Source organism: Emiliania huxleyi (assembly GCF_000372725.1).
Source record: "Emiliania huxleyi CCMP1516 unplaced genomic scaffold EMIHUscaffold_79, whole genome shotgun sequence".
Classification (NCBI taxonomy): Eukaryota; Haptophyta; order Isochrysidales; family Noelaerhabdaceae; genus Emiliania; species Emiliania huxleyi.
Window position 1 is genome coordinate 464,522 of NW_005196094.1, and position 9,083 is coordinate 473,604.

Consider the following 9,083-nt stretch of genomic DNA (forward strand, 5'->3'; position numbering starts at 1 on the left):
CGGGGCCCTGCAATCTCACCAAAGGCAGTCATCGCCATCATCTGTAGATCTGGCGCGTAGTTTCCTGCATCAAACGATCGTCTAGCGCAATCGCGCGCCTCATGTTGTCAGCGCCAAGAGTCCTCCCGACCGTCGCGACCACCAGTGGAGCTTGCGCTGCGGCCCAATTCACCGGCGCAGCAGCGCTGCGAGGCACTCTCCAAGCACAGTCCCTGGCGTTGCAGGTGCACAGAGAGCCAGCAATAGTCGACAAAAGCACTGATCTGATTTTTGCATGAGATGGAGGGCACCCGCTTTATGCCAACGTCTGTTTACCCGAGTTTCATCTATGTGTAACGGACGGAAAGATCACATCAGCCGCCGTCCCTGTCCACGTCATGGATTATCGCTCTAAATAAATAAATAGAGCAGACAACCCCTGGTGGGATTAGGGCAGCAACCCGACGGGCAGACCACGCCAAGCACATATTTTTTTTTGCGGCTCAAGGGTCGAGGCTGAACGCGCTCCATGGCTTCAAGCAGCCAAGACCAGCTCCCGTGGTGCGCCAGCAGCCCTCGCTGCGCCCTTACTGTCGTCTCCGAGCAGCCCCTTCCCGCCGCTGCAGGGTTGAGGAGCTTCCCGACGAGGAGCCGCGGCTCATCTTCCGGGTGCCATCCAACCCGCTCGAATACAAGGGCTCGTGGCAGGACCGTCCCATCGGTCGCAATCCGCTCGATGGGATCACGCTGTCCTACTACAACAACTCCAAGACGATGCACAATTCCAACATTCTCCAGGCAGTCCTCCGCTCCTCTCGCCACACACGCGTCGACCGGCGGCAGTGCTGCCGCCGCTCATAGCTCGCGTCTCTCAACATCGGCCCCTGGCCCGCAGGTCATCCTGCGCGACCACGGCTTCGCGCGCGTGGAGCGTCCCGGCGCCGAGTGGAACATCTTCTGGTGCGCCGGCCAGGTCGACCCGTGCGAGCTGCCTCTGATGAAGCCGCACCAGAGGGTCAACAAGTTTCCAAAGGCAAACTGCCTGACGCTCAAGGCCAACCTGTGGACAAACTACCTGCGGATGCGGCGCCGCTTCGGCGCCGACGCCTTCGACTTCATGCCCACCACCTTCCTCCTCCCCCACCAGCTCAGCCAGCTCAGCGAGCACATCCGCGCCAGCGGCGACGACGGCACCGACACGTAGGCCGCCTGGATCGTCATTGTTGTGAGAACAGCAGTCCTCATTGTTGTGATTGTTGTCAGGCACCGACCCAAAGGCCGTCTGGATCGTCAAGCCCGCAGCCGCGTACTGCGGGCGCGGCATCAGCCTCCACCGCTCCGGCCCAGAGCTGCCCCAGCAGCTGCTGGGCGAGGGCCAGCGGGGCGTCGCCTCCCGCTACCTCGACCGCCCCTTCCTCCTGGACGGACTCAAGTCCGACATCCGCATCTACGTCCTCGTCACCAGCTGGTCCAGATGTAGCCGAGATGCAGCCGAGACGTAGCCGAGACGTAGCCGAGACGTAGCCGCGATGTAGCCGCGATGTAGCCCCGCCCGCCGCGCCTCTCCCTCCAAACCAGCCCTCCCTCCCTCCCTCGCAGGCACCCGCTGACCGTGTACCAGTACGGCGAGGGGCTCGCCCGCTTCGCCACCGAGCCGTACACGCTCGACGACATACAGGCGACCTGCTCCAACACCCCCCCCCGCCAGCCCCTCAGCCTGCAGCCCTCAGCCTTCAGCCCCTCAACTGGTGAGACAACACACCCCGGCCTCCAGGGCCGCTGCGCGCACCTAACAAACTACTCGCTCAACAAGCTCTCGGCCGGCTTCGTCAACGACGACTCCGAGGCCAGCGGCTCCAAGTGGTCCCTCGCAGCCTTCAAGCAGCGGCGCACGCCCGAGTGTCGCGGGGGGAGGGGGGAAGGGGCCGAGCGCAGCCTCCCGGGCGACACTCTACCTCCCTGTAGGCTGCTGCGCGAGGTGGGGGAGGCGCGGGCGAGCGAGGCGCGGGCAGCGGGCGGGCGGAGCTCGAGACGGGAGGCTGGGAGGGGAGGCGAGGAGACGCGAGGTGTACTCCTAGGTGTGGCGGCGAGTGGACGACATCGTCGTCAAGACGATGATCGGCGCCGCAGCACACCCCCACCCACACCCACCCCACCCCTCCTCCCCCTCCCGCGTCACCCGACTTTGGCCGCGGACGTGCCCCCGGACGTGTCGTCCTCTCCTCCAGGCGTCGAGTCCATCATGGTGGAGGGGATGCAGGAGTACCTGCCTTCGTACGCGAGGGGAGAGCCCAACCGGCAGTGCTTCCAGGCATAGACAGACAGATAGGTAGAGCCCAACCGGCAGTGCTTCCAGGCATAGACAGACAGATAGGTAGAGCCCAACCGGCAGTGCTTCCAGGCATCGACAGACAGATAGGTAGAGCCCAACCGGCAGTGCTTCCAGGCATAGACAGACAGATAGGTAGAGCCCAACCGGCAGTGCTTCCAGGCATAGACAGACAGATAGGTAGAGCCCAACCGGCAGTGCTTCCAGGCATAGACAGACAGATAGGTAGAGCCCAACCGGCAGTGGTTCCAGGCATAGACAGACAGATAGGTAGAGCCCAACCGGCAGTGCTTCCAGGCCACCGTCCCTACAACGTGGCGCGAGGAGGGGGTTGGGAGGAGGAGGAGGGTGAGGGTGAGGAGAACTCCTGTGCAGGTCTTCGGCTTCGACGTGATGCTCGACAGCGACGCAAAGCCATGGCTGCTCGAGGCGAGTGCTGCAGCCGAGATCTACCCGCGACGTACCGACACGACGTTGTAGCACAGCCATGCTGTAGCACAGCCATGCTGTAGCACAGCCATGCTGTAGCACAGCCATGCTGGCTGCTCGAGGCGAGGGCAGGCGCCGGTGCGAGGTGAGCCTCGACTGGTTCTTAGGTGAACCTCGACCCCGCCCTCAAGACGGACTCTCGCCTCGACCTGCGCGTCAAGAGCGGCGGCATGTAGCCGAGATGTCGCCGAGATGTCGCCGAGATGTCGCCGAGATATCGCCGAGGCTCTTGCTCGATCAAAGCCGCACGGCGGCGGCGACCCCCCCCACCCCCCACCCCCTTCGTAATGCGCCACCTCCCCTCCCCCCCCCCCTCCCCCCCTTCCCCTCGCCAGGCATGCTCGTCGACCTGCTCAACACGATCGGCGTCCCCGTCCCGCCGCGCGGCAGCGGGCCGGCGGCGGGCGGCACCGAGCGGCCCACGGCGCAGCAGGCGGCAAGCGGCCTGCCGGAGAGCGGGGGCAGCGGCCCGGCGCAGCCGGAGGCGGAGGCTCTCTCTCAGCAGGAGTGCGAGATGCTGCGACATGTCAACGCCGAGCTCCGCCGGTCGAAGCAGGGCGGCTGGCGGCGGCGCACCCCCTCTCCCTCTCTTGCGGTCGCTCTCCCGCGCGGCACCTTGCCCCGGACAGAGGCGTCTCCTCCTTAGGCTCTTCCCCTCGGAGCGCGGCGGCGACTACCTCGACTTCTTCGACGCGTCGCGCCGCAGGCTGCACGGCCTCCCGTACGATGTGTGACGAGCGCCCGCCCGCGCGCCGGCCGAGGCCGAGGGGGCAGCTGCACTCTGCCCTTCTCGGCAGTTCGGCCGCAGATATGGGGGTGGGAACGCGACCGCGACGCGTTCGGGTACACAAGGGGGCGCGTGCTTACGAGCTGTGGTCCTCGAGGGTCCGCTCCACCGTGGTCCGTACCCGGCGTCGCGCCTCTCCTTTACCTGATACCTCTCTAGACTTCTCGAGCACGAGCTCTCGGATGACGTCTCTAAAAAACACACGTCGGTGTTTAAAAAAATACTGTGTCACTTTACAGGCCGAGCGTTTTTAATCTCTCGGTCAGTGGGGGGCCGAGCCGCCTCGGGGTGGCGGGCGGGCGGGCGTTTTGAAAAACAGAAAACAGAAAACAAGAGGGGGCCCGGGGGCCCAGCGGGCCCCCCCCCACTAGAGCTGTCAAACGTTAACTTTGGGCCTAACAGTTGCACTATTGTTGGCTGAAATCCTCAACGTTGTTCAAGTGTTCTCCCCAGCCCAGGCTGTTACTGTTTGTTACTGTTGTTACTGTTGTTCAGCGGTCAGCAAGCAGAAAATCCAAAAAAACCCGGGTAAAACCCGAAAATACCTGGGTTTTTCCAGGTATTTTCGGGTATTACCCGCACTGGACGCTGGAGATCGTCGTGGGTCACTGCCAGGCCTTCCTTATTGTTGTTCAGCTGGCCTAACGTTAGCTACTGTTGTTGGGGAGCCCCACTGTTGTTCTGTTGTTACTGTTAACACTAGCAACACTGTTCAGCTCTTAACGTTTGACAGCTCTACCCCCCACTGGGCCACGGACTGGGAGGGAGTAGAAAATACGCCCAAGGGGGCCAAGGAGGCGGCGCGGGGAAGCAGCATCAGGTGGGCGGGGAGCAGGAAGGATGGCGCTTAGGGTCGGCTTTGAACAAGGATTTCCAGATTTTAGATCAGTATTGGTGTCGGCACACATCCCCGCATGAGGTCAGCGGCGCGCAGTGTGTGCCTCTCTCTCGCAGGCTGATTTTGGCTGTTTCGAGAATACTGTTTTTGTTTTCAGACTAGGGGGCCCAACCCCCTCAGAGGCGGCGGGCGGGCGCCCACTGACCGAGAGATCAAAAACGCTCGGCCACACTCTTACACTGTCTGTCGTAGTACAAGTACCTACAAGAGTTGTATGTATGCTATGTCTCGCTCGCACACGGGCGGCTGCACAGTCAGCACACACGGAACTCCACCTCTGCGAGAGGAGAGAGACGGACCCCGCGCGCACAGCCTCTGTGTGCACACGGCTCTCGCCTTCTCTCTTCGCGGACGTCGGTGCGAGACGAGGTGACAACGTGAGGCCCCAAGGCAGCCACAAGAGGCCGCCCCCAGCGCAGGGCCTGTGTTATAGCGCGCAATTCGGACTCGCTCAGCCCTGTGGCTGCCGGATGGAGGAGAGGGGGACGCCGTCTCCCTCCGCCCGCGCCGGCTTCCTCGAGCCGAGGGCCGCCAGCCGCCGGAACTCGACCTGGATCTCGTCGACGGACCTGCCGCGCGTCTCGGGCGTGAAGCGTGCCGTGAAGAGCAGCCACAGCAGCAGCACAGCGGCGAAGGGCAGGAAGACGAGCGACCCGAGGGCGCTGCTCATCGCAGGGAAGCCGAGGCCGACGGCCGCGTTGCACACCCAGTTGAGAGCCGCCGCGGCCGACATGGCCGCGGCCCGCGCGTGCTCGGGGAAGATCTCTGCGCCGATCTGCCACGGGATCGGGCCGGGTCCGAGCTCGAAAGCGATGACGAAGCAGAGGACGAAGGAGACCGAGAGCCAGTTGAGCGACCAGTCGTCCTCGTGGTGTGCACTGGCGCGCGCCTTGCCGATCAGCGCGGCGGTGACGCCGACGCTCGAGAGAAACATCCCTCCGATCCCTACAGCCGATATAGAGCCGAGAGGCTGCCGAGACGCAGCGGACGCTCAAGAGGGAAGCACCTCCGATGCCGACGAGCGGCAGGCACCACATCTCGGCCACATCTCGGCCACATCTCGGTTATCTCTCGGTTATATCTCAGTTACATCTCGGCTACATCTCGCCGACGAGCAGCAGGCGCCGCCGGCCGGCGCACTCCATCATGGCCGAGGAGGCGAGCATCGCGAGCACGTTGACGGCCGACGCGAGCAGCGTGCCGGCCACGGGCGAGTCGAGGCCGGCGGAGGAGAAGAAGGTCGTCGAGTAGTAGAAGACCGCGTTGATGCCGCTCAGCTGCTGGCCGACCATCATGGCGGCGGCGTTGAGCAGAGGCAGCCGCAGCGAAGGCGAGTCGCGCCAGAGAAGGAGGACGCCTCGCCGTCCGCCTCCCCCCGCTCCCGCCCCGAGCTCCTGCTCCAGCGCCGCCAGCTCCGCCTCCACCGCCTCGGACGCCTGCCCGCCCCGCGGCCGCAAGAGGCGCAGCGCCTCGCGCGCCTCGCCGCGCGCCTCGCCGCGCGCCTCGCCGCGCGCCTCGCCGCGCGCCTCGCCTCCCTGCGCGAGGCCCCGCGAGAGGAGGTAGCGCGGCGTCTCGGGCAGGAGCGGCAGCAGCGCGAGCTGCGCGGCGCCGATGAAGGCGGGCAGGCCGAGCACAAGCCGCCAGTGCAGCCCGAGGTGATGCGTGATGAGCGCGGCCAGGCCCTGCGCGACCACGATGGCAACCACGACTGAGAGCTGTGCCAGAGAGCCGAGTGCTCCTCGCGTCTCGGTGGTCGCGATCTCGCCGAGGTAGAGGGGCGCCGCGACCGTCGCCATGCCGCACCCGCCTCCAGAGATGAAGCGCGAGAGGACGAGCAGGCACAGGGCAGAGCGGCCGCCCACCGACTCGGGACCAGCGGCGAGCGAGGCGGTGCCGGCGCAGAACGCGACGAGGCCCGAGGTACCGCAGGTGAGGCCCGACAGCGCGAGGAGGGGCCTGCGGCCGCGGCTGTCGGCCACCACGGCGGCTACCTGCGCGCCCAGGAGGCCACCCAACGCCCAGATGGAGACGACGACGGCCCAAGAGATGGAGTCTTTATCCAGGCCGAGGTCGGTGGTGATGATTCGCTGCGGCACGTTGAGAATACCGGTCGCGTAGCCAAACTGGAAGCTCGAGAGCGAGGCCACGAACGCGGCCGCGGCGAGGCCAAGGGAGCTCTTGGCTGCAGCGCCTCCGATCGCCACGTCGCGGCCGGCCGTCGCGGCAGCTGAGGCACAGTCGTCGGCGCAGCGAGGGCTCGACCAATCAAGGTAGAAGAGGGAGAGCAGGCGCCGGCAGCGACGACTACGACCGGACCTCGAGCGTGGGGTCACCATGAGCTGCGGGGTGATTGCCCGCCGCTCCAAAAAAAAAAGACAATTGCACGGCGGGAGAATCCAAAAAAGCCGTCCAAAAAAAACCCAAGAGAGGGGTGGGAGGGCGGGAGAATCCAAAAAAGCCGTCCAAAAAGCCGCAAAAAGCCAGCGCGAGCCTCCCGTTACGCGATTGCTCGATGATGCGTGGCCAGCGCGGGAGCAGGTCGGCGCCGACGCTGCCAGAACTAAGACGAGACCGCGACCGACGGCGGGCCGTGCTGGCGAGCATCCGCGCTGCTGACGACGTGCTCGAGACTGACCTTCAGAGCGACGAGATTCTCGCATGCTTTGAGGAGGCGCTCGGCGAACGGCAGCCAGAGATGGGAGAACGGATGCTGCAGCAGGGCGAGAGGCGAACGCCGAGAGTGCGGAGGCCGCACCGCGACTAAACCCTCCTGAAATTTTACGAGAGTCGAATAACGCACGGCGGCTCAGCGGAGCTGGGAATAGGACCGCCGCAAGCGGCGTGGCGTGGAGCGGTTGAGCATCCCTCCGGGGGCCCCTCTGCGCCGGGGAGGCGTTGTTGGAGGCTAGGACGCAAGCGTCCGTCGCCCTTTTCAAACTCGGGGCCCACTCACTCCGCTACGCTCCGACCCGAATTTGGAGGGCCTAAAAGTCTAAGGTGTTGCTGCGCAAAAGGGGTCGGAAACAGGGCGTAGTCTCTCTCTCTCTCTCTCTCTCTCTCTCTCTCTCTCTCTGTGTGTGTGTGTGTGTGTGTGTGTGTGTGTGTGTGTGTGTGTGTGTGTGTGTGTGTGTGTGTGTGTGTGTGTGTGTGTGTGTGTGTGCTCGCTCGCCCGAGCATACCATACCCCGGAAATTAGGACGTTTTCTTTTAGCCTTGATGTTTCGATGGTTCGTTTGTCTGCTTCTGGTCGCTGCGCTGACGCTCGCCTACAGACGCACACCGGGTGACGACGCGATCATCGTGCTAGCAGGCGGCGTCGGCGACGATGGCGTGCCTCACGAGGCGGTCATGCGACGACTCCGCCGGGCGGCTGAGCTCTACGCAGCGCAGGCAGCCGCAGGATTGCGTCCAGGCATCGTGTGCAACGGTGGTGGCACGACGCACAAGCCAAAGTGGGTGGACGCGAACGGATATGCTGTCCCGGAGGCCGCGCTCATGGGCAAGCAGCTTGAGGCGATGGGGGTGCGCGCCGAGGACATCTACGTTGAGGGCTACAGCGACGACACCATCGGCAACGCCTTCTTCGCGCGCGTGATGCACATCGACGTCCGTCCAGACTGGTCCAGGCTGCGCATCATCACGTCGGAATTCCAGATGAAGCGCACGCAAGCCATCTACGACTGGGTCTTCAAGGGGCTGCAGCCGCTGCCCGCGCAGGGTAGAGAGGTCACCTATGACGCCGTGGACGACGTGGGCGCGATGCCAGCGCACGCGCTGCGCCGCCGCCGCGACAAGGAGGAGGCGAGCCTGCGAGCCTTTGTTTCGGGCGACCTCGTCAAACTCACTCGCCTCTCGCAGCTGCACGACTTCCTCTTTCGCCGACACAGCGGCTACACGTCGCGGGGCTACCTGAGTAAGCAACGACTATCGGGCGCGCTTGCGACGTCGTACTAGACACATGTGATTCTTTTGGTGAGCCTCTCTAGAGACACGCGCGTGGATCCGTTATCGCTCTAGCGCGGCTGCGCGGCTCTCTCTACGTCTCTCCGACGGATCTCAGCTCTCCTCTCCACCGTACCTTTCTAGTCTTTACCACCGTTGTGCGCGTTGGAGGTCCCTGAACCAGATATGTGGAGAATGACGGAACAAGTCCAGGGTCGCGGCTCTTGCTTGTCGTGTGGCGACATAGAAGTAAGGAAAATACTAGCGAGAGTCAGAGAGGGACACGACCTCGACCCCCCATCGGGTCGGGGTGTCCGGCACGCAAAAACGTAAACGAAAAAGTGCTTGCAAAGGCAAAAATCCGCAAATCCCCCGTTCCGGTCCCACGCCACTGCTTTGGGCTCAACGAGGTTTGCCTCTCGCACCCCATCTGTTTTCCTTTCCTTTTTTCTCTACAACACCCTCTCTTTTCCTCTCTCTTTTCCCGGGAAAACTGCGTGGAAATCGTCAAATTTTGGGCCGGCTCTGAGCCGAGTCTGAGGCTGGTTTGGGCCCAAAATCAGCCAAATTTTAGGCCAAATCGGCAAAATGCCGGGAATTCCTCGCGGAGAACCCGTGTATACCTGGAAATTACCCTGCGACCGCCTGGGTATTTTGTC

General features: G+C 64.0%; 3 protein-coding genes across 3 annotated transcripts; 2 read left to right on the forward strand and 1 right to left on the reverse strand.

Annotated features, from left to right (window-relative positions):
- Window positions 1-508: 508 nt before the first annotated feature.
- Window positions 509-3,818, forward strand: EMIHUDRAFT_465781 (hypothetical protein; the record flags this gene model as incomplete). The annotated part of the gene is made up of 8 exons (XM_005759924.1): window positions 509-540; window positions 606-780; window positions 875-1,169; window positions 1,243-1,447; window positions 1,579-1,957; window positions 2,684-2,768; window positions 3,133-3,367; window positions 3,444-3,818. 8 exons carry the CDS (start codon window positions 509-511, stop codon window positions 3,529-3,531), a joined length of 1,494 nt encoding a protein of 497 aa, XP_005759981.1. The 3' UTR covers window positions 3,532-3,818.
- An 847-nt stretch (window positions 3,819-4,665) lies between these two features.
- Window positions 4,666-6,824, reverse strand: EMIHUDRAFT_465782 (hypothetical protein). Its single transcript, XM_005759925.1, has 2 exons — window positions 5,595-6,824; window positions 4,666-5,452 (listed from the first exon to the last, which is right to left on the reverse strand). The coding sequence occupies exons 1-2, from the start codon at window positions 6,816-6,818 to the stop codon at window positions 4,934-4,936; spliced, it is 1,743 nt and encodes a 580-aa protein (XP_005759982.1). The 5' UTR covers window positions 6,819-6,824; the 3' UTR covers window positions 4,666-4,933.
- Window positions 6,825-7,698: 874 nt separating this feature from the next.
- EMIHUDRAFT_106579 (hypothetical protein) lies at window positions 7,699-8,436 on the forward strand (the record flags this gene model as incomplete). Its single annotated transcript, XM_005759926.1, has 1 exon — window positions 7,699-8,436. The coding sequence occupies one exon, from the start codon at window positions 7,699-7,701 to the stop codon at window positions 8,434-8,436; it is 738 nt and encodes a 245-aa protein (XP_005759983.1).
- Between the last annotated feature and the right edge of the window lie 647 nt (window positions 8,437-9,083).

Excerpts from the sequence above, each read along its gene's own strand:
- EMIHUDRAFT_465782 (XM_005759925.1), bottom strand. The coding sequence starts at position 6,818 with ATGGTGACCCCACGCTCGAGGTCCGGTCGTAGTCGTCGCTGCCGGCGC. Across the intron at positions 5,453-5,594 it reads GCCGGCGGCGCCTGCTGCTC|CCTCTCGGCTCTATATCGGC; the intron begins GTCGGCGAGATG and ends GCGTCTCGGCAG.